Here is a 25,646-nt window from a genome sequence, read left to right as displayed (position 1 = left end):
TTTGTTTAATATGAGTCTTGCATTGGGTAATGATGGTAATAGAACTCAAGCATCAAATTATAGGTCTATTAGTATGAAGCCATCCCCTTATTACAATAAGGGGATGGCTTCACTTGACTGAGGAGAGGGATACACAGTAGTATACGGTTTGCAAAAGCTTTTGATAAATTATCACATGATAAGTTGAGAGTCAAACTAGATGGGGATTGGATATTAGATTATTGCATTGAATCGCAGATTGGCTATCTGATAGATATCAGCAAGTTGTGTGTGAAGGAACAACATCCTGGAAGAAGAAAGACACTAGTGGGGTGCCTCAGGGGTCTGTTTTAAAAGCATTGCTGTTTAACTGTATGCTAATGATATTTTCGAGGATTTGGGTGGGATATTCAGTTTGTAGATGATGAAAAGTTGGACGAACTATGAAGAGTAGAGCAGAAGCAGATGTTATGACCTTACAAGAAGAATTGAATAGATTGGATGAATGGGCATGGTAGTGTGGGATGCCAGGTCAATGGTGCAAAATGTAAGGTTTTAAATTTTGGGAAACAAAGATGGGATGTAAAATTTACTCTTGGTGGGGATATATTTTTGGAGGTGGAGGAAATAAGAGATCTTGGAGTGATAAAGATCCAAAATTTAGAAGATAAATTGTCAAAATCATGAGGGGCAACACATCGAATTTAGGAATGATGCAGAGGGCACTTATTTGTAGAAGTAAGGAGATTCTTGTTCCATTGTATAAGGCTCTGATGAAAAAGAAGAGATTTTGCAAAGAGTACAGAGGTGACTGACTAAGCTATTTTCTGATCTCTGGAATGTTGAATATGAGGAAAGGTTGAGAAGATGCAATCTACAAAGTCTAGTGGACAGAAGGAAGAGGTATGTTATGATAGAGACCTGCAAGTTAGTAAGGGGTTGTTATAAGATCAATGTTGAAGAGGTTTAACAGAGAATGATGTGAGATCAGGGAAGGAGAAGAGGTCATTCCTGGAGGCTGTATAAGGAGGATGGGAACAAGAGAGTGACAAGTAGGTTTTTTTGCATGCAGAATTGTGAATAATTGGAATGCCTTGCCTGAGAATGTGATGTCTGCAGAGAATTTGAGTGTGTTTAAGGCATGGGATGATGGGATGATGAGCTGTGCATATAACAAAAGGACCTTCTGTCTCTGACACCATGGGGTCTTAGGGTAATAATAATATTAATTAGTCTGTAGTTTGCTTGCTATGTGTTGGAGCTAGGGTTGCCACCTTTTGGTAAGTCCAAAGAGGGACACACTTATCGAATATGAGTCTTCCTCTCCTCTAAATATATAAAATGAAAAATCCAAAGTTGAATATGTAATTCTAACCTTATAAAAAATTAAAAGATTGAATACATTGGTACCGGTATTACTGATTTAATAATATTTGTATTTTAAATATATAAGTTGTCCCGCTTAGGTGTAATAGGGACTCTGAAAGTTTTCTTAAAATTCGGGATGTCCTGCCTAATTCAGGACAGGTGGCAACCCTAGTTGGAGCCACCTATATGCAGTGGTACTGTCCTACCTTCTTTCCACTCCCTTTTAACCCTGCCAGAGATGAAACTTAGATTAAACAACTTCATCAAAGGCAATACCAATTCTTTTGTTCATTCATGTGGTACACGGACTTTTATGCCATCCAGTCACACTGCTGTGTTCACATTCATATTTTTTAATGTGCTCAACACCTCCTGTTCATCTGCTTCAATGTTGATATGCATCTCTATAACATCAACATCTGTAAAATCGTCACCTGGATGATACACCTTTGAAAAATTATCACTCAGCAACTCAGCTATTGCTTTTGGTTCAGTCACCTTTCTACCATGACAATTGTTTACAGTCATCCTACCATTGCCATTTTTCCTCTTACTTGCTACATAACAAAAATCACTCTTTTGTTTACTTTGGCCTGTTTGGCTAATTCTATCTCATAGTCTGATTTGGCCTTTCTTACCATACTAGTCACCATTCTTGCTTGCACTTTGTAGTGTTCGTGAGTATGCTGATCACTTTTTTTTTTTAATTTTTATTTCCTCCACAGTGTTTTATTTTTTTGCAGCTCTTACTTTATATCCCTACTTGGAGGCACAGTGTCTACCTGGTTATGGATAAATCTTCTGATGCTATTAGCAAATCCAACACTTAATCCATCTACTTAATTCCAACCTGATTTATCTTCCTGACATTGGATATGCTGTCTGATTCTGCTACTCTCAAGCCAATTCAGACCACTTACCATGCACTACTGACATTCTTTCCTTGAAGGTTCTCAAGCCATGACACACTTTTCTAAGATGACTCTGCATTTATCACAAATACCAGCCTTATGGTTGAACATAAACTTTGTGACAGAGAACTTGACATGCTTGGCAACTTCCCAGAACAAGACTGAATGGTTGCTCTCTTCAATTGGAGGCACAGTGTCTACCTGGTTATGGATAAATCTTCTGATGCTATTAGCAAATCCAACACTCTTAAACCTCTTGTAAACTCTAAAACATGTTTCATGTAATTATCCCTAAGCAATTGTATAAATCTCACTTCCATCTTGCCATGCCCCCTTTCCTACCTCTAGTCAATGTCCCCATAGTTAGTCTCCCCTAATAATTGTTTGGCCTGCACTCATTGTGCTAATCTGCTGATATATGGCATCTTCCTGTGGACTCCCAGTTTATAGCAGCACCCGACAACATATTTTGTCCTATTTGACTTTGTCTTACGCTAGATAGCCTCAAATGAATCAACTCCCTCAGACCTAAAATCTTCTTTAACTTCTAATTTTGATGGTTATAATTCTTCAGCTATCATCAATAATACCCCACCTCCTGTCCTGTTCCTTCTATCCTCCCTGAAAATACAATACTCTTCATATTTTATCCCTGTAACTATATCATTTTGATATAGTTACAGGGATAGTATAGTCATCAGTATAGTTTGATACTGATGACTATACCTTTTGGCAAAGTTGAGCTGACTAATGCCAAAAACACTTCATTCTTTTCCTGATATTTCTTGCATTCATGAACATGCATTTTAACATCCCTTTGTAATAGTTACCCTTGTGTAATGTCATTACCAATCCATTCATATCAGTAACCTGTGAAATCCCAAAATCGGCATTGCATAATCATTACTGTACAGTGTACACATGCTTGATTTCATCCTCCCTAATATCTAGTTTCCCTGGTTTTGCACTAGCACACTCTCACTAAACAACACTTTCTTCAAACATAGAACTCCAAAAACCATTTTAATGTAGTCCATCTGTATTTATATATAAGTCCTTTCATCCATCAAATTCACCACACATATCAATAAATTGCACATTATTCCTCCTGCACAATCATCTCATTGCCCTTCTTCCCAGCTCTCTCCTATTATGCTGAGGCAGCAGACTTACAATCTTTACTTTTTTACTCTTCAGTTTTGCTTCCATTAACAACTGTTTCATATCTGCTCTCATTGCATATTTCTCACCTTTCAAATCATATGTGCCAGTCCGAACAATTAACTCATTCGCTTCTTTCTTCTGCATGCTTACTGCATCACTAACATCCTTTATCTATTCACCTGGAAAACATGCTTTCATCACTTTCTCATTAAATATACCTCTTATCATTGAATCCCCATATAATACTTTCTCTTTTCTTCCAATTTCTTGCACTTTTATGCTTTTCCCATTTACTTTTTCTTTCATTCACCATCCTTCTGTATCACACGCAATCATTTCTCTCGTCACTCAAGCTCATGTTTTATCCTGTGAAGGAATCTGCATAAGTCTCCAATTTCTTTCCGCATTAGCATCTCATCATCCACATTATTACTTTCAACCACTTCCTTCAAACTTTCATTCATATTTTCTGCATTATCATTCACTGCTTCCGCTACATTCTCCACAACACTTTGACAATTCTTCTTGTATCCTTATTTTCAGTTGCTTCCAGTCTTTCATGACTTGCACTTTTAATACTGGCATACGAAACATTTCTGAAAAATATTTTCTCCGTTCTTGCTCTGATACCACAAACCATTCTCTCCAAGCAATGACTAAATTAAACACACACTACACTGTACAAAATCCTGCACTTTGATATAAGTTAACATCGATGTCTTGGTCACAATTTTTCTCATATGCATCAGTGCTATAACGAAAAACGTTTCTAAAATTATATCACTTAATAGTAGTTGAATTTTATTATTATTATTTTATTTCATTATTACCCCAAGACCTCATGGGGTCAAAGACTCATCTGGGAGGTCCTTTTATCACACACACAACTCATCATACCGTGCCTTGAACACATTCAAACTCCTTGCAGACACCACACTATCAGGCAATGCATTCCAATCATTTACAACTCTGCATGAAAAAAACCTGCCTCTCACTCCCCAACTCACACCCTCTTTAACCAGGGATGACCTCTGGTTCTTCTCTGATCTCCCACTATTTTGTGTAGAACTTCTCCAGCATTGATCCTATAACAACCCCTTACCAACTTGTAGGTCTCTATCATATCTCCCCTCTTCCTCCTGTCCACCAGACTCTGCAAATTACATCTTCTCAATCTTTCCTCATACTCAACATTCAGAGGTAAGAAACTACCTTAGTCAATCACCTTTGGACCCTTTCCAACATCTCTTCATCCTTGACCAAATCTGGGCACAATAGTTCATGTGTAGCCTAATCAAAGACTTATACAACGGAACAGGAATCTGCATACTTCTACGTCAGAGTCCTCTGCATCATTCCCAGAAGCCTTTGTGTTGTCTTCACAATTTTGGCTATGTGTCCCCTAAATTTCAGATCCTTATCTACTATAACCCCCAGATCTCTTATTTCTTCCACCTCCAATAATATATCCTCACCAAGCATAAACTCTGCATCCTATCTTTCTTTTCCAAATTTTAAAACTTTACATTTTGCAACATTGAACTCACATCCCTATTTGCATGCCTATCACTCAATTTATTCAAGTCTTCTTGTAAGGCCACAACATCTTCACTACTCTTCAGGGTTCATCCCAACTTTGCATCATCTGCAAACAACTGAATATCTTCATCCAAATCTTTACCTATATCGTTAGTATACAAGTTAAACAGTAATGGCTCCAAAACAGACCCCTGAGGGACTCCACTAGTGACTTTCTTTTTCCTGGATATTGCTCCCCCATACACAACTTGTTGATACTTATCAGATAGCCAGTCTCTAATCCAATGCACTAATCTAATATCCAAACCCATCTGCTCTAGTTTGACTATCAATTTATCATGAGGTACTCTATCAAAAACTCTTTGCAAAATCTAAGTATATTACTGTGTATCCTTCTCCTCTGTCCAAGGAAGCTGTCACTTTATTGTAAGTAAGTAAGTAGATTACTAAAACATGACCTCCCTTTGGCAAATCCATGCTGTCCATCAAAAATAATTATTATTGTTTATTATTATTATTCTTTCTGGTAACTTTAGGGAATCGTTAGACTCATCGATAACTATACGACATTCTCACAGTATCTATCATACCTTGCCTTGAACTCTCTCACCATCATAGCACCCACAACAGACTCTGGCAGCTTATTCCACTCATTTACCACTCTAAAAGTAAAGAACCCAGCTCTAACACCCCTGCTAACCACACTCTTGCACCGCTTCCATAGGTGTCCCCTAGTTCTCCCACCACTAGTCCTGATCTCAAAAATATCCTCTGAATTAATCCTATAGAATTCCTTTAGCAATTTGAATGTCTCAATCATATCTCCCCTTTTCCGTGTATCAACTAGTTTCTTTCTGCAACCCACAAATCCTCAACCTGTTCTCATATGGTTCATTCCATAGACCTGCTATCATCTTAGTCACTTGCCTCTGGATCCTCTCCACCTCCTTCCCATCAAGAAGGAACCGAGGTGACCAAATCTGGGCACAGTAGTTGAGATGAGGTCTTATCAAGGCTCGGTGCAGAGGTACAATAACTTGCTTGTCTCTGCTCGTCAAGGTATTTTTCAACAACCAAGTGAGTTGATGAGCTGATTTAGCTACTTTTGCAATGTGTCCCCTAAGCTTCATCTCCCTATCCACCAACACTCCCAAGTCCCGGGCCTCATCAATCTCCTGGAGTACAGTTCCACCAATGTGGTATACTGCTGCTAATCTTTTCACCCCAAAATGCATAATCTTACATTTTGTCACATTAAATTGACATCCATTCACCTTAGCCCAGAACTCCAATCTATCCAAGTCATCCTGCAAGATTTTGACATCTTCTGCATTCACTATCGCTCTACCCAACTTTGCATCATCAGCGAACAAATGAACTGTTCCACCTTGATCCTTCCCTATATCGTTAATGAACAGATTAAACAGCAGTGGTCCAAGAACAGAACCCTGTGGCACACCACTAGTCACAGGCCGTCTTTTGGACTCTACTCCTGAATAAACTACTCTTTGATATCTCTCCATCAACCAACCACCTATCCATCTCACCAACCCTATATCCATTCCCATATGTTGTAGTTTACGGATTAGTATTCCATGTGGTATCCTGTCAAACGCCTTTGCCAGGTCCAGCAGTATCACTGTAAACCCATTTCCCTTATCCAGTTCAGCCGTCACCTTGTTATAAAACTTGAGCAAGTTACTGAAGCATGATCTACCTTTCACAAAGCCATGCTGTCCCCTGTACAGTATCTCATTTTCATCAATCCATTCCTGTATTTTTCCCTTGACTACTTTCTCCAAGATCTTGACAACCACACCTGATATGTTGATCAGTCGGTAATTTATTCAACCGTAGTCTTGGATCCTCCTTTATGCAGTGAAACTATTTTCCCCTCTTTCCACTCCTTTGGGACTAAACCAGACCCGAGACTCAGATTAAACAACATGGTTAAGGGCACTGATAATTTCTTAGCCGCGTCACGCAAGACCCGTGCCAGTATACCATCCAATCCCACAGATGTATTCACATTAAGGTTCTGTAATAGACTATTCACCTCCACTTCATCCATCACAATTCCCGTATAAACTAATGGATCCTTCATTTTTTCAATGTCACCACCTGGATGATATACTTTTGCAAAGTGCACGCTCTGTAACTCCTTTATATCGACTGATTCAGTGACCTCCTTACCATTGTCATTCCTTAAAATCATTTTGCCGTGTACAGTTTTTTTTCTTGCTTGCAGCATATTAAAAGAACTGTTTGGGATTCTCTTTTGCTTGCATAGCCAGTTTCCTTTCATAATCCGATTTTGCTTTTTTTTACCACACTCTTTACCCTTCTGGCCTGCGCTTCATACCGTTTATGTACCCTGCAGGTCACTTTTCTCTTTAAATTCCCTCCACAGTTGTTTCTTTTTTGCAGCTCAAGCTTAATGGTGTTATTCATCCATTTAACTCCTACTTGTTTTACTATTTGGATCCTAGGTATACAATCAGCCATAACCTCCTGTAAATGCCTAGTATTTTCAATTACATGCTGTCTCAGATAGTTATCCCTTAATAATCGAACAAAATCCATTTCCTTCCTCACATGTGTCCTTTCCTCCTTCCAATCAATGTTACCATAGTTGAAATCCCCCATAATAATTACCCTTCTTCCACTCATTTCATCAATTTGTTTATGCATACTATCTCCACCATGTATTCCATCACCTGGTCTATAGCAGCACCCAACTGTATATTTTATTCTGCCAGTCTCAATCTCACACCAAATAACCTCAAATGAGCTCCTTTCACTATCCTGCAATACAACTTCAATCTCCTTGGCTGCAATTCATCAGCTATCATCAATAACACCCCTCCCCCCATTTTATTCTCTCTGTCCCTCTTAAACACACTATAACCTACACATTCTATCCCACTAACTATATCATCTTCCGTCAGCCATGTTTCATTAATACCAATAACCTGTGGCCAGGAAGAGCCAATCAAGGCCAAAAATTCTTCCTTCTTGTTCCTAATACTCCTGGCATTAGTATACATGAGATGCAGTGATCCCTTTGTCCCACCTATATCTTGATGCGTTATTCTAAATGTCCCATTCTCATTTTTTTGTCCTTAGTGCTGGCTCGGGTACATTATATACATTCTTACACTCAACTGTCTCACTGATGTCCACATATCCATTCCCCTTCTCCTTGGTAGTTCTAGTTTCCCTGGTTCTGTACATCCATTTTCACTTCATTCAGCAACACTTTTTCCAGTTTCCGCACACCAAGTATATTCAAATGCAGGCCATCCATCTTGTATAAATCCTTTCGCCCATCAAACTCATTCCACACCACACCGTCTGCATAACCTGCGCATAATGTCATTTGCGATTATGGCCCTCATTCTAAACTCCTCTCTGTCATACCGTGGCAACAGACTCACCATTCTAACTCTGTCACTCTTTTCTTTCACTACCTTTAACAATACTTTCAAGTCCTCTCTCATAAAAAATTTATCACCTTTCAATTCATTTGTACCTGCCACAACTATTAATTCTCTCACCCTCTGTTTTTGCACTCTAATACTCTCACTTACATCCTTAAATTTTGCACCCGGTAAGTACAAATTAGTTAAACTCCCATCTATCACTCTTCTTAATAACGAGTCACCATACAACACTCTTTCCTTCATTTCAGAAACTCTCCCAGTCTTACACTATTTATTGACATTAGCCGAATCACTCTGGAAAGAGTTTTACAGGTGCTCTAATTGCCATTGCACATTTTGTATTACTGCGCGCAACCTACCGATCTCACTTCCTACAAATAATTCCTCATTTTTTTTATCGTTCAAACCATTTTTTCTCTCTCTCTCTCTGTATAGCTGCTTTCACTCTTTCTTTGATCACCACTCTCATTGCCATCTTGTACATCGCAATTCCCTATCAAGCCACTATTTTCACTCACATTCTGGCTTTCTTCAACCATAACTGTCTCACAACCTGACACATACTTCAACTCCTCACTTTGCTTACACTTTCTGCACATTCTCCCACCACTTTCACTTTCAATCCAAACTCCAGCCTCATTCGGGAATGCATACATCCCACACACATCACATTGGACAAACTCTCTCAGATTATAGTTTTTGAACAATGACGTCGTATTTTTGGACGCCATTATCTTATGTTGCATTGGCGCCATATTCAAATCTATGATGTATCGTTAAATACTAAATTAAATAATGGAATTCACACCAAAATCACACAGACACAACAAGCTACCAAAATTATACAATATTATGTTATGATTTTAACCTATATTCTAATTTTCACTCAAAATTATACTTGGCTTTTGGGAGCTCTCTGAAAACACAACCGACCATCTAGCCCTCTCAATCCTCCCAACTCTGAATCCTAGTACTCACAAGCTTCTCCAACAACTTAACCACAACACCTGACACACAGATAGGCCTATAGTTTAATACTTGAGTTCAATCACTTTCTTTATGAAGTGGCACAATCTTGCCCTCCCTCCACTCCTTAGGGACTTGACCGAGTGCAAGACTCGTTTAAAAAAATATGTCAAGACAGGTAATAAACAAGACCAATTAACAACACAGTCAAAAATAAACAAAATAGTAAATAGTACCAAATATGTATAACAATATTGCTAATATCTACCAAAAAATAATGACTTAACTAAGCAACACATATATGCCATCGAATACTAAGGATGATGCTAGTGCCCTCCAAGATAGAGGAATTATATTTATTTTATTTTATTTAAAATAGAAGAATTTTCTTTTCATTTTTTCCAGAAATCTATCGAGTAAGCTAGATGTCAGAGCAGATGGCAGCAGTATCAGCATATTTTATAATACACAGCAGATGGCTAGACAGGATCTAGATAGCATTGCATATAACATTACATCTAATGGCTGTCCTGAGTGTTTGGTCTCCTGGAATAATCCAAGTGAGTACTCCCTACATTTTTACTTCATTTCAGAATCAAAACAAAAACTTATCTGGAAAAAAAAAAAAAAATCATGCAGCAACTAACTGACTACATTATATCACATTGCTAGTGACTGAAGAAAAATAGAATAAAATTTTATAGCTGAAGATTATTAAGTCACTAGGAAATACTTAATGGTTATAAGTCAAAAAAGAATTTTTTTTTTCTTTCAGGAGTATAAACAGGACTTATATATAGCTGGGTTTAATTTTAAAACCTATTTTAAATTAAACTGGTTTTAAAGCAGCTTACCATATCAGTGCTTTACCAGGGTTTCTCTGGCATCATCAGGGTTTTTATTATTATTATCTTAACACCACGTTGTTTTCGCCAGGGAACCAGGGCGAACAGCAAAAAGTCAGTTACTGGAACAAATCTGAAAATAAACCCCAACTCAACATCACCAGAGTTAAAGATCGGTACTATCAACGTAAGAAGCCTGAATGGCAAAGAAATGGAGCTAGCTGAGGAATTAGATAAGTACCAGATCGACATAATAGGGGTGACTGAAACAAAAAAGACCAAAACTGGTGAGATCTTTCTGAGCAATAAATACAAAATGTTATATTCAGGCAATGACAATCAAGGAAAAGAAGGAGTAGCCATAGTATTCAACACAAAATACGAGGCTAATCTTCTTGAATGGCAGTCAGTCTCAAGTAGAGTAATGTGGGCAAATATGAGAATGGGGAACTGGACAATGAGACTTATTTGTGCCTATGGTCCCACAGAAGGTTCTACTAAGGTAGAAGTGGAGGAATTTTTTGAGGCTTTAGAAAAAGCAACTGACACAATGAAAAATGAAAAGTTGGTCCTTGTTGGGGATCTAAATAGCAGAGTAGGAAATGACTGTGAGACATACAAAAATATTTTGGGAAAATTTGGAGAAAAGAGCAAAGCTAATAATAATGGCAAATATCTGTTGGATTTCTGCTCAGGACATGGACTGGTTATTACTAACACCATGTTCCAACATAAAAATGTGCACAAATTCACATGGAGAGAAGAGGCTAGGAATAAGAAAAGTCTCATTGACTATGTTATTGTTGATAGTGATGTTTTCTCCCTGGTGCAGGACACCAGAGTGTACAGAGGATTTGAAATTGGAAGTGATCACTATTTAGTCTTGAGCAGGATAAAATTGAATTTCATATTGAAAAGAATAACATGTAAGAAAGTTTTAAAGCGAATAAAAGTTGAGCAGCTCTCAGATGTGAACTGTAGGCTAAAATACACAAAGATTATTGAAGAAAAAATGAAAGAGTTTGAGAACAGGAATCAAACCTTGGAGATTCAGTGGCAAACTCTGAAGAAAACATTGATTGATTCTGCCAGAGAGGCATGTGGTGAGGTTATCTGTAAGGATAAAAAAATCAGAACTCCCTGGTGGACACAGGAAGTTAAAGAGGCAGTGAAGGAAAAGAAGAAAGCATACCAAAAGTTCCTGTCAAATAAGTCAGCTTGTGCTCTTAGAGAATATAGAGACAAATGCAAGAATGCTAAACACTGTGTAAAACTAGCTAAACAAAAGTCATGGGAGGACTTTGGCAAGAATATAGAAAATAAATATCAAGAAGGTGGCAAAATATTCTGGAGGTTGTTGAAGAAGCTTAAGAATGGAGGAAAGAGTGCTGTAAAAGGAATTAGAGATGATAAAGGTGACATGAAAACGGGAGAAAAAGATATCCTTGAAGTATGGAGTAATTACTTTGAAAAACTGCTAAATGAAACAAGCAGTGATGATAACACAGTGGTAAAAAACACTGACCAGGCATGCAGTCAGGAATACATATCCATACTAGAAGTAGAAAAAGCCATCAAAGGCTTGAAATGTGGAAATGCAGCAGGAGTAGATGATATTCGACCAGAAATGCTGAAGTATGGTGGTATAAGAGTCGTACAGTGGCTGCTCTGCATAGTTCAGAAAGCCTGGACAGAGGGACGAATTCCCGATGATTGGAGTAGAGCTCTCATAGTACCCATATATAAAAAGGGAAATAAAACTGCATGTGAGAATTACAGAGGTATTTCCCTACTGAGTGTTCCTGGCAAGATCTATGCAAGTATACTTGAGAAACGGTTGAGAAGTATTGTGGAAGAAAAGCTTGGTGAAGAACAGGCTGGATTCAGGCCAAATAGGGGCTGTCAGGATCAGATCTTCACTTTACGACAAATAGTCGAGAAAGCATGGGAATATAACAAAGATCTGTATTTAAGTTTTGTCGATCTGGAAAAGGCATATGACAAGGTGCCAAGAGAGAAGCTACTCAATACGCTTCAGTTATATGGTGTCAATGGGGCATTATATCAAGCAATACTTTGTCTTTATTTGAGTTGTAAGTCAGCAGTTAGAATTGAAGGAAGTACAGGAAGATGGTTTAATGTTAAATCTGGTGTGAGACAAGGATGTAATTATCCCCTCTGTTATTCATTATCTATATGGATCACATTATGAAGGAAAGTGGTATTAAACATGATATCAAAATTGGAGATGTTAATGTCAGCTCTTTGCTTTATGCGGATGATGTTATACTTCTAAATAAATCCGCTACAAGTCTGCAAGATTCTCTGACTAAATTGAATAGCTGTTGTAATAGATATGGTATGAAGGTCAGCAATAAAAAGACAAAGACAATGAAAATAGGCAGAATCATTGAAAATGTCAACTGTGTTGTGAATGAAGAACCTGTGGAACAAGTAAAACATTTCAGCTATTTAGGCACGATTTTTACTGAAGATGGTAAATTAAATATAGAAATAGACAACAGAATCAGCAAAGCTGGTATGGTGGGAAGTCAATTGAATAAATTCATATGGAATAAGAGAGAAATCAGTCGGAACACTAAATTAGCTGTGTACAAGACAGTGTTCAAACCAGTTTTAACTTATGGATCTGAGAGCTGGGTCAGAAGTAAAACACTTGACCAAAGACTAGAGACCATAGATATGAGAGTCCTGAGAAAGATTATAGGCATGAACAGATGGCATCAATGGCAATATCATATTAAAAACGAGGATATTAGGAAAGAACTTGACATTGTCAGCATCCAGGAATGCGTTAGCAGAGCTAATCTTAGGTGGTATGGTCACTTAAACAGAATGGGCAAGGAAAGATTAGCAAAACAAGTGTTCTCTGCCAGGTTGGCAGCAAAACGACCCAGAGGAAGACCAAGATATAGTTGGATTGATACGGTACAAAATGCTTTAGACGATAGAAATATAAGATCTGATAATGTTGGAGTCTTGACAAGTAACAGACTGATTTGGAGGAAAATTGTAGATAGGAAATTAATAATGATGTAATTTTTTTCATGTAGTACTATCATATCCTGTACACCCCTTGAGGGTACATGGCAGGAATTTGATGATGATGATGATGATGATGATAAGACCACTATAGAGTAACTGACTCATCTAGGAGATCCTTTTTGTCATACACAGAGCTCACGATATATGCATTAAACACAAATTCTCTGCAGAAACCACACTCTCAGGCAATACATTCCAATCATTCACAACTCTCCATTCAAAAAACCTGCTAATCACTCCATTCTTCACACCATCCTTATGCAGCTTCCAGGGATGAGCTCTTGTACTTCCCTGCTCTCCCAAATTTTTCTGTAAAACCTCTTCAATATTGATACTATAACAACCCCTTAACTTGTAGGTCACTAGGCTCTTAGATTACATTTTCTCAATCTTTCCTCATATTCGACATTCCAGAGATCAGAAAGTACCTTAGTCAGTTGCATATCTCCCCTCTTCCTCCTGTCCACCAGACTCTGCAAATTACATCTTCTCAATCTTTCCTCATATTCGACATTCCGGAAGTCAGAAACTACCTTAGTCAATTTGGCTTTTGGACCATTTCCAACATCTTTTCATTATTCTGAAAACCAGGTGACCAAATCTGGGCACAATAGTCCATGTGTGGCCTAATCGAAGACTTATACAACGGAACAAGAATCTGCCTACTTCTACATGTCAGTGTCCTCTGCATCATTCAAGAAGCCTTTGTGTTGTCTTCACAATTTTGGCTATGTGTCCCCTAAATTTCAGATCCTTATCTACTATCACCCCAGATCTCTTATTTCTTCCACCTCCAACTATATATCCTCACCAAGCATAAATTCTGCATCCCATCTTTGTTTTCCAAATTTTAAACCCGTACATTTTGCAACATTGAACTCACATCCCCATTTGCATGCCTAATCACTCAATTTATTCAAGTCTTCTTGTAAGGCCACAACATCTTCACTACTCTTCATGGTTCGTCCCAACTTTGCATCATCTGCAAACAACTGAATATCTCCATTCAAATCTTCACCTATATCATTAATATACAAGTTAAACAGTAATGGCCCCAAAACAGACCCCTGAGGCACTCCACTAGAGACTTTGTTTTTCCTGGATATTGCTCCCCCATACACAACTTGTTGATACCTATCAGATAGCCAGTTTCCAATCCAATGCACTAATCTAATATCCAACTTATCTGCTCTAGTTTGACTATCAATTTATCATGAGGTACTCTATCAAAAACCCTTTGTGAAATCTAAGTATATTACTGTGTATCCTTCTTCTCTGTCAAAGGAAGCAGTCACTTTATTGTAATAAGTAAGTAGATTACTAAAACATGACCTCCCTTTAGCAAATCCATGCTGTCTATCAAAGATAATACCATTGTTGACAACCCAAATCTGAATCCTAGTTCTCACAAGCTTCTCCAACAACTTAACCATAACACCTGACATACAGATAGGCCTATAGTTTGATGCTTGAGTTTGATCACCTCTTTTATGAAGTGACACAAGCTTGCCCTCCTTCCACTCCTTAGGGCAGGGGTGGCCAACCTATGGCACATGTGCCAAAAGTGGCGCATCGCATGATTAGAAGTGGCGCACTGAACCCCAGAGAAAAATTTTAAAAAATGTTCTATACGATTTATATATATATATATATAAACACACAATTAACCTACCACTGAATTCTAGAGTGCGCACTTATTATACTTATTTGATCTTGAAGCAACAAGCACCGGCAAATGCTGACATGCGTCACTAGTTACTCAATCAGTTTACAGCTGACTCTCGTGTCATAACGTTCGATGAACTTCTGATTCGATGTGACTGAACAATCCCATGTTTTCGAGGATTTCAGTTCTTTAAGTTTAAGATAAGATTTCTGTTTTCATGAAGGCTTAATATAGTTCTGTAAATTTAAAAATAAATGTTTTCATTTTGAATGCGTTTGTCAAGTTCTTTCTCGCTCAACTAATTTTCTGATTACTGAAATATGCAATTATTCAGTGTATTTGTATGTGTGTGTATTTTTATGTTTTTTTTAATACAATATCTTTCCTTTTTATTTAAGTATAGTAGGTTTATTCCTAAAATTGAACTGATCATCAGCAAAGCTTTCGTAATGAGGATGTTTCGCTTGTGCGTGTGATTGCCAGCTGATCGAATGTTTTATGGCAGGAAGCGATCTCGTATTTCATTGGACATAATATATTATGAGAGAGAGAGACAAAAACTCTCTATGAAAAATATATATATATATATATATATATATATATGTGATTTTTAAACTTATAGAACTGTATTTGGCCGTCAAGAAAACAGGAATCTTATCTTAAACTTGTAGAACTGTTTTTGAATGTTCATAATGTTAAAAACAATAAAATAATTTAAATAAATTATTTAATAATAAGCTTTACTTTTTGGGATATTTTTTTTTACAGTCAGTAACCCATTAATTTGCAAAAGAAAATGAGCAGAAGAAAAGCAAAAGGTGATAGCAAGCACCAGTTTAATGGACTGTGGGAAAATGAGTTCTTATTTATTGCGGGTCGTTCAGGAAAACCGTTGTGCATTGTTTGTGAAAGCATTCTCTCAGATAATAAAAGACACAGACACTATAGAAAACATCAAGCTGAATTAGAAGAAAAACTGAAGTTAGTTCCTGGGTCTGAGTTGCGGAAAGAATATGTGGTTATGAAAAAGGAAGAAATAAAAAAAGAGACAAAATATATTTGTGAAACAAAGTTGTGAAGGTGTGGCAATGCTGGAGGTGTCTTATGAAATTTCCTTTGTATTGGATAAAAAACACAAGCCTTTCTCTGATAGAGAGAAAGTTGTTAAGCCCTGTCTTGAAAAATTTGCAAAATGTCATGGTGATAAGAATGTTGAAAGAAAAGTAAACCAAATTGCTCTGTCCAAGCAAACAATTACAAGACGCATCGAAGAACTTTCCCATGATGTTAATGAGCAATTCACAGTCCATGTTCATGCTTGTTCTTTCTTTTCTTTAGCCTTGGACGAATCAGCTGACATATGTGAAGTAGCACAATTAAGCATATTTATAAGAGGAATTGATGGTAATTTTAACATCTTTGAAGAACTTATCGGTCTTGAGTCATTTCATGGAAAAAAAGAGGGTCAGACATATTTGACAAAGTAAAGTCATGTCTAGAAAATCAACAACTAGAATCTAGTAAGCTCATCAGTGTTTGCACTGATGGAGCACCGTCAATGGTAGGTAGAGTTTCTGGGACTTTAACTTTACTTGAAAGGTTTTTAGGTCATTCTCTACTAAAGTATCATTGTATTATACATGAAGAATCTCTTTGTGGGAAAACTCTAAATTTGAAGCATGTTATGATACCAGTTGTAAAGTGTGTGAATAAAATTAGAGCAAGAGGGTTAAACAGAAGAGAATTCAGAGAATATTGTGAACTGCTAGATATGGAATATGGTGAACTCTTCCTTCATTGTGAGGTGTGCTGCGCTTTCTAAAGGACAAGTTCTCAGTAGATTTTGGAAGCTGAAAGAAAGTGTTCGTAATTTTCTGGAAGAGAAGGGTGAGCTGCATGAGGTAAAAGCCCTGTTGTGTGATGAGAAATGGCTATTTGATTTAGCATTTTTAGATGATGTTACCAGCCACCTCACTGATCTAAATTTGAAACTGCAGGGCAGGAACCAGTTGTTTCCTAGCTTAGTAAATGACATCAGTGCATTTAGAATGAAATTAAAACTGTTCATCTCCAAGTTAGAAAACGGGGATTTAAGTCAATTTCCACATTTAAAAGAACAACCTGTTGAAGATAATGGCAACTTTACAGAATATACTGAGAAACTAAGATTATTGCAAGAGTTCTTTAACAGTCGTTTTAGCGATTTTGCCGAAGAAGAAGACTGCATACTTACATTTATAAATCCCTTTTCACTTAGTGAACAAAAAATCTTGACGATGTCTAGTAACATACAAATGGAACTTATTGATCTCAGAACCAATTCTTTATTGAAAATGAAATTTAATGAACTTCCATCACTCCCAGATGCTTCTGATATAATTAATTTCTGGCAATCGTTGCCCTGTGAACATTTTCCAGACCTGAAAAAATTTGTTCAGAGTTATATCTGTCATTGTGAAACTACATACAGATGAGAACAAGCATTTTCATCAATGAAAATGATTAAGAACAAACTACAGTTGTGACTGGCTGATTCAAATTTCAAAAACTGATTGATGCTTTCTGTAACTGATTTAACTCCAAACACAAGCTTAGCAAAAGCAAAGCAATTTCAAAAGTCTCAATAAAATAAATAATAAATCAATAAAGTAATCATATGAAATTGAAATTTCATGTGATTACTTTATATGAAATCCTTTTATTTAAAAGTGTCTATATTACCATATATATATAATAAAGCATTCATGCATAACTGTTAAATATATCCATATTATCTTATTTTAAAAGGGCTGAAAAGTGGTATAAGTTGGCGCATCTTAACTTTAAAATTAAAAAATTGATGCACGAACTATAAAAGGTTGGCCACCCCTGCCTTAGGGACTTGACCGAGTCTAAGACTCATATTAAAAAATATGTCAAGACATGTGTCAATTCCCTGGCACATTCCTTCAGAATACGTGGCGATATATTATCAAGTCCCACAGCCTTATTAACATCTAGTTTACTCAACTCCCCATACACCTCTTGCTCGCTTACAGTCAGTCTCTCGTCCCCATCATCTACTGCTCTCGATCTCTCTATGAAGTCACATTCACAAGACTGAAAGACCTTTATGAATTGCTCATTAAGTATCTCCAATACACATTCTGTAACAGCTGTCTTTATACCATTTTCTTCTATCAATATTATCCTTCCATAATCAGTCTTTCTTTTGCTGGCTATGCATCAAAAGAACTCCTTAGGATTCTGTTTGGCTTCATTATCTAACTGCTGTTCATACCTCCCTTTAGCTACCCTCCCAAACCAAGTCACCTTCCTTGCCTGGTCTCTGTAGACCTCATGGAATTGGTTATTTCCACTTCACTTATGCTACCAACACAATGCTCTCTTTCTCTGTATCGCATGCTTAATCTCTTTATTCATCCATCTCACATCTACCTTATTTAACCTTCTCACCCTTGGAATACCCTTAGACATTGCATCTACTAGATAGTTTTCGAAAATCCCCCAAGCTGCATTGATCTCTTTTCCAGCTAACTCTTCATTCCATGCTACATTCGCAAGCTGTCTCCTGAGCTCTTCATAATCGCCCCCTTGTCAATACTTGGCTTTTTTTTTTTTTAAGGTGAGCCCATACATGAGAGGTTGGTTGATCAACTTATAGTACATTAGTACCATGTGTTGGATCCTGAATGAGAAAATTTTGAGAAGAAATTATTTATTCAGGATTTAACCTGCAAAAACTAACAACTAAAGGAGATTCCTGCACTTCAGCAGAAAATAGAGAAAACTTGTTTACTGTATGTGAAAGTATGTAAATTACTAAGATCTTATTGTATCATATTTAACCCGAGATCAAAGTGAGAATTTGTATCATAATATAGTATTTGTGTAAGGAAAATAATTTAGTTCATTACGATATCCAGTGTATTGTAAGTCTCCAGACAATTTTAAGTCTGGAGACTTACAATACACTTACAATACAATAACAGTCCAAAGGTCGTGTGCTATCCACCCAGATTGGCGTAAAGCTGGGGGCAATAACATATGTGGAAGGTGACAGAGGCACGCTTTCCAAGAACAGCACCCTAACAGCAAAGGGAGAGCAAAGGATCAACTTGGGGACATAAAATAAAGAGTGTCGTGTGAAAAGATACGGTGCATATAAGGAGATGCGTGCCATATCTCTCTCTCTCTCTCTTGTTCCTGATTCCTGCTTGGTGATTTTGACTGGTGGCTTGTGAAAGACGTGCATAGGTGTTGCGAGGTAGAACAGCTGGCCTTTTCCTGAAGATGCCTAAGAAATTCTATGCGGAGCTGTTCATGAATTATCGGCCTTGCAGAATCGTGCCAATCGCTGGATGTCCCATCGGAACGAGTGGAGAAAGTCCCCTAAGACGTGGTAGCAATATGTGTTCGTATCCGGTAGCAGAATTCAAGGACAGTGTGAGCTTATCGCCAGATGCAGACGGAATAAGCAGAAGGTAACCAGACCACGTGGAAGCGACATATTGTCCAGAACAGAATCGGTAATGTAGAATATTTCATTGTATGTTTCAGAATTGTTAGAGGAAGAAAAAACATGTCTAAGCATAAAGTATGGACAATTAATAGGGGACTTTAGTAAGAATTCCTTTTTGAAAATAACTAGTAACCTTTAGCAGAGATTGTCTGGAGCCAGTTATATTATTGAATGAGATTGAACCTGAAAAAAAATGAAATGGGTATTACTGAGAGCTTTTAATTGAAAACCTTAAGAATGTGTATATGTGTAACTTAAGAATAGTGTGAGGAAAGAGATTACAGGGCAATGTGCAATGTGATATAGCATTTTGAACTAATTTAGCGTGAACTGATTTTATTTAGCATGTACTCATTTCTTTAGCATTAAATATACGTTGCCTTTTAACTGAAATAGTTGATTTCCCAATAAACATGTTTTATTACATATGCCTCAGTAATGCCTGATTGTAAGGACAAATTATCACTTATAAAAAAATAGAACCTTAGCAGGAAGAATTTAGAAGTTATATAACGATAGATTACAGATCACGACTGCAAAGTACCAGAAATCTTTATAAGCGTAATGAAGAGTAAAGTAATGTGTGTATGAATTAAGATCTAGGATTATTTCCCTGAGCAAGAATCTTTTCTGTTATAGGATACTGGCTGGCACAGCATAATACAAATTTTGCCAGTATCTGAAGAGGAAATAACCCTGGATAGAAATAAGATAGGCTAGATCAATAGAATAGATAATAGCAGATATTGAGATAATAAAGAAAGAAAATCGTAGAAAGTAACGACGTAACAATGGTACAGCTGACAGGATATGATTAGGGCTCCTAAATTTAAGGTTAAATAATCCATAATCAGTGTAAGTTGGTTTTGACTTCACATCAGGCAGTCAGGCAATTTTGGGAAAATGGAAATTTGATAATAGGCTCTGTGTTAGATTGTAAGCTAAGGTGCAAGTATGTCTCTCCCGAGAAGCTCTGTATTAGACAATTCGGAATTTTTCCGAACAATTAACCCTCAACAAGTATTCCTACAGTTCTCAGGGGAAGAGACTGATGATGTGATCACATTTTTCGACTCTATAGAAGAACTGAGAAAGATTGGCAGATGGTCTAACTTCCAACTTCTTGTGCTGCTACGCAGTAATTTGGTAGGGAAGGATAAAACCTATTTTCATTCATCACCAATCATGAAAGAAACCCGTGATTACTGTGAGTTTAAAGAGACCCTAATCTCGCAATTCTCCAGAGTAAAGAATGTAGGACCAAACCTCTGGAAGCTCCAGAAGATGGTACAAGGGGAAAGGGAGAAAGTATCAGATTTCTACAACAGATTACTGACTCTCTCAAATACCTTTAACATCTCAAGTGAAGACAACCGACATTTAATCTGGGCAGTCTTCCAACATTTCAGGATAGGTTTGAGTTAAGAGAAACAGCATTTGGAAAGGGCATAAGAAATTTAGCAGAGTGTTATAAGGCTGTAACAGAAAGAGAACAACTACTAAGAGACATCAGTCCCACAGCCGCTTCAGGGTATGTCAATGTAATTAAGGAAGAGAAAGGTAATAGTAATGACCCAGGTTCTGTGAAAAAATGTAAAGAAAAGGGGGAGCAACAGAAAACACAAAAGCGGAACGAGGAGTATAGAGCTGAATCAGTTTGTCAGGTAACAACTAGCATTCCCGATCAAAACGAGATCCATTCCATAATTAAACAGGAAGTCGAAAGACTACAACAGCCTGTTATGGAACGCCTCGATGTGGTGCTAAACCAACTGAAGACAGGCTCTATGAAAAACTCAGAGGATTCTTTCTCCCAAGATGAGAGAACCATTGAGTTAATACATAGAGAAGTTGAAAGAATGCAGAGACCATTATTAGACAAACTGGATACAGTGATGCAAAGGTTAGCAGAGTTATCTGTTAGTGATGCTACAGGATCTCCTTTGTCTTCGGACGGTGATAATGAGAGAAGTAACTGGAGAAAATTCCAGGGTGCTACACTTGCAATAAAATTGGGCATCTTGCCCGCAATTGCTTTAGCAGAAGGAGAACCAACCCCCAGAAATGAATCAAGGTCACACTTTTGCACCAAACAAGTCTGGAAAGGGGAAGGAAGAAATCAGGGACAATTACTTGGAATTTCGGTTGAGGGAAGGATATCCGGAAAAGAATTCAGGGCGTTAGTTGACACCGGTTCCCAAGCTTCCATCATATCTAAAAATTTCTTCAAGAACTAGAACCACTTGTGAGAAAAGGAGTCACTTACCTTAAAAGACCAGTTAAACTATTAGGAATATCCCCCTCCCCCTCAAAAAATTCACGCGCTAAAGTCAGTACGATTGAAGGTCAAACTACCTGAATACAACATGCGTGTTTGGCATGAGTTTTTGGTTCTGCCTAGAACCTCTCTCCCACACTTGAAGTTAATTCTAGGAAATAATTTCCTAATAAATTACAAATTTTCGTGTAACTACTTGAGGAGGGAATTAAATTTTCTCGGAAGAAGAAAATTTACTGGGACAAATCAGAGGTCACAGACTCAGAGAATAAGAAACATCCAAATTGACAAGTCCCAGTCAGAAAGTAAGGTAGAATTGTCAGAGAGAAATATAGACCATGTGGCCCACAGTCAATCTGAATCAGATGAGATCGCCTCATCGAATGAAAAGGAATGCCCTGATGTGGACAATGCTAAAGATCTTAAGATGTCCATAGATAATGATATTTCAAATGAAGAACAGAATATCTTTTTCCAAGGGACCTTGGGAGTCAACTATGCAGGCATTGAAGGTAAAAGAAAGGGAACTTATAGAAAAGGTAAGGGTGACACAATCATATTTCGGAAAGAGCACAGTGAGCATAGCAGGGCAATTGGCATAAACAAGACAATTAAGGATGACACCGAATATATAATTTTACCCAGACACAAATTTGAATTGGGTCCCAAGCGAAATAGAAGGGTTTTCCCCAGAGAGCTGAGGGAAGTATAAAAAGAGTTTCTCTGAAGAAGCAGAAAAACTCTTTTATTTGAAGGGGGGAGACCTTTGTTGGATCCTGAATAAGAAAATTTTGAGAAGAAATTATTTATTCAGGATTTAACCTGCAAAAACTAACAACTAAAGGAGATTCCTGCACTTCAGCAGAAAATAGAGAAAACTTGTTTACTGTATGTGAAAGTATGTATTCCTTTGTATGTAAATTACTAAGATCTTATTGTTATTTAACCCGAGATCAAAGTGAGAATTTGTATCATAATATAGTATTTGTGTAAGGAAAATAATTTAGTTCATTACGATATCCAGTGTATTGTAAGTCTCCAGACAATTTTAAGTAACAGTCCAAAGGTCGTGTGCTATCCACCCAGATTGGCATAAAGCCGGGGGCAGTAACATATGTGGAAGGTGACAGAGGCACGCTTTCCAAGAACAGCACCCTAACAGCAAAGGGGGAGCAAAGGATCAACTTGGGGACATAAAATAAAGAGTGTCGTGCAAAAAGATATGGTGAATATAAGGAGATGTGCACCATATCTCTCTCTCTCTCTGGTTCCTGGTTCCTGCTTGGTGATTTTGACTAGTGGCTTGTGAGAGACATGCATAGGTGTTGCGAAGCAGAACAGCAGGTCTTTTCCTGAAGATGCCTAAGAAATTCTACACGGAGCCGTTCATGAATTATTGACCTTGCAGAATCGTGCCAATCACTGGATGTCCCATTGGAAAGAGTGGAAAAAGTCCCCTAAGAAGTGGCAGCAATATGCGTTCATATCCGGTAGCAGAATTTAAGGACAGCGTGAACTCATCGCCAGATGCAGACGGAATAAGCAGAAGGTAACCAGACCATGTGGAAGCGACATATTGTCCAGAACAGAATTGGTAATGTAGAATATTTCATTGTATGTTTCAGAATTGTCAGAGGAAGAAAAAATGTGTGTAAGCATAAAGTATGGACAATTAATAGAGGACTTTAGTAAGAATTCCTTTTTGAAAATAACTAATAACCTTTAGCAGAGATTGTCTGGAGCCAGTTATATTATTGAATGAGATTGAACCTGAAAAAAAAATGAAACGGGTATTATGAGAGCTTTTAATTGAAAACCTTAAGAATGTGTATATGGGTAACTTAAGAATAGCTTGAGGAAAGAGATTACAGGTTGTGCAATCTGATATAACATTGTGAACTAATTTAGCATGAAATGATTTTATTTAGCATGTACTGATTTCTTTAGCATTGAATATATGTTGCCTTTTAACTGTAAAATATTTGATTTCCCAATAAACATGTTTTATTACATATGCCTCAGTAATGCCTGATTGTAAGGACAAATTACCACTTATAAAAAAATAGAACCTTAGCGGGAAGAATTTAGAAGTTATATAACAATAGATTACAGATCACGACTGCAAAGTACCAGAAATCTATATAAGCATAACGAAGAGTAAAATAATGTGTGTATACCTTAAAATCTAGAATTTTTTCACTGAGCAAGAATCTTTTCTGTTATAGGATACTGGCTTGCACAGCCTAATACAAATTTTGCCAGTATCTGAAGAGGAAATAACCCTAGATAGAAATAAGATGGGCTAGACAATAGAATAGATAATAGCGGATATTAAGATAATAAAGAAAGAAAATAATAGAAAGTAACGACCTAACACGTGTATGGGTGATGGGTTTGGAAAGAAGGTACTTGTTCACATTTTATTTGAATGACTGTATATCATGTTCCTTGGGGAACACAGCAAGGGGAAGACTGTTCCATATTACAACACTTGCAGGGTGGAGGAGAAGGAACTTGTTCTGTGGGTGAACTGTGAAGGGATGTTGAGCAGCAACTGCACTTGTTCCAATGAGCTTAGTACTCAGTGGGGGAATTATTGATGTTATTTCAGATGAACACTTTCCATGGAAATATTTGTAGAATACACGTAGTGCAGAGAATGATCGTCTGTGTGAAAATCAGGGGAGTGAATTTGTAAAAGATTGGTCATTAATAAGTCTGATCTCCTGTATTGAGTCAAGCATTCTGAGGGAGCTTTTGGGGCCCCACCCCATATGTGAGAGCAATATTCAATGGTTAGGCAGATTTCTGATTTGTATAAGGTTAGCAACTGTTCAGGGGTGAAGTAATGTCTTGAGCAAAAGAGAAATCCTAGTTATTTAAATAGGCCTGTTGAAAATGTTGAAATGAAGCCTGTTGGCTCTTTATCTTTATATTTGAGAAATCCTAGTTTTTTAGAAGCTGAGGATGCAATGGGTTTTATGTGTTTATGCCAGGAGAGGCTTGATGTCAGGGTAATTCCAAGAAGAGAAATTTCAAATTATCTGGAAATTTGGGTGTTGTCAAAAATAATACTGGATGAAAATGGTTCTTTTTTATGAGAAATAAGACAGTACTTGGTTTTATTAGCATTGAAATTGACTAGGTTATCTGAATGCCATTGGAGGATGGCTTGGAGATCAGAATTGAGGGCAGTGATGGTTGATATTCTGTAGGTTGAGGTAAGTTGTGTGGAGTAAGGTTTATCAGAAGAAGGGGAGGAGTGCAATGTACTGCCATCTGCAAAGCTGTGTATTGGATTGAAGGTCAGCTGAAGTAGGTCATTGATGTATAGTAGGAAGAGAGTTGGTGAGAGGACAGAACCTTGTGGAACCCCAGCATTAGTTGAATGGTGAGAGGATAAGGAACAATCCACCACCACACATAGTGTGCATCTAGACAGAAAGCTGGCAATCCAACTACAGAGATCTTGAGATAGACCAAACAATGGCAGCATGCTTAGTAAACCCTTGTGCCAGACCCGGTCAAATGCTTTGGGGATATCAAGTGCAACCACTTGAGATTCACCAAACTCCTCCATGGCATTCGTCCAGAGATGGGTGACATATGTGAGTAGATCTCCTGTTGATCGGCAGCAACGAAATCCACGCTGGTGGTCATTTATTAGACACGTAGTTTCAAGATAGTGCAGGAGTTGGGAATTGATGATTTTTTCCATTACTTTAGATAGGACTGAGGTGAGCAAGGTTATGGCATGGTCATTACTAGACCTTTAATTTTAGTTCTGCAAAATATATATAAGCTCTTTCTAAGATTCAACACAGGACAAATTTTTGTGATCACTTCTGATCCTTTGAAGAGTCTCTTGCTTATAGTGGTTTCTTTGTAAAATAAATTTT

At 37.4% G+C, this 25,646-nt stretch overlaps 1 protein-coding gene across 1 annotated transcript in view; it reads left to right on the top strand.

Moving 5' to 3' along the window:
* Positions 1–25,646, top strand: part of LOC150093385 (uncharacterized) — a 334,426-nt gene that overhangs the window by 156,017 nt on the left and 152,763 nt on the right. Inside the window, exon 10 of the mRNA XM_090414082.1 lies at positions 9,776–9,930. Within this exon, the coding sequence (XP_090270208.1) occupies positions 9,776–9,930 (155 nt within the window). The remainder of the gene's footprint in view (positions 1–9,775; positions 9,931–25,646) is intronic.

This window comes from Typopeltis vanoorti, chromosome 24, assembly GCF_054136105.1.
Source record: "Typopeltis vanoorti isolate ZY-2024b chromosome 24, IOZ_Tvanoo_1.0, whole genome shotgun sequence".
In the NCBI taxonomy this organism is placed as follows: Eukaryota; Metazoa; Arthropoda; class Arachnida; order Uropygi; family Thelyphonidae; genus Typopeltis; species Typopeltis vanoorti.
The sequence above is the reverse complement of the archived record's forward strand: the minus strand, read 5'-3'. Positions and strand labels throughout refer to the sequence as shown.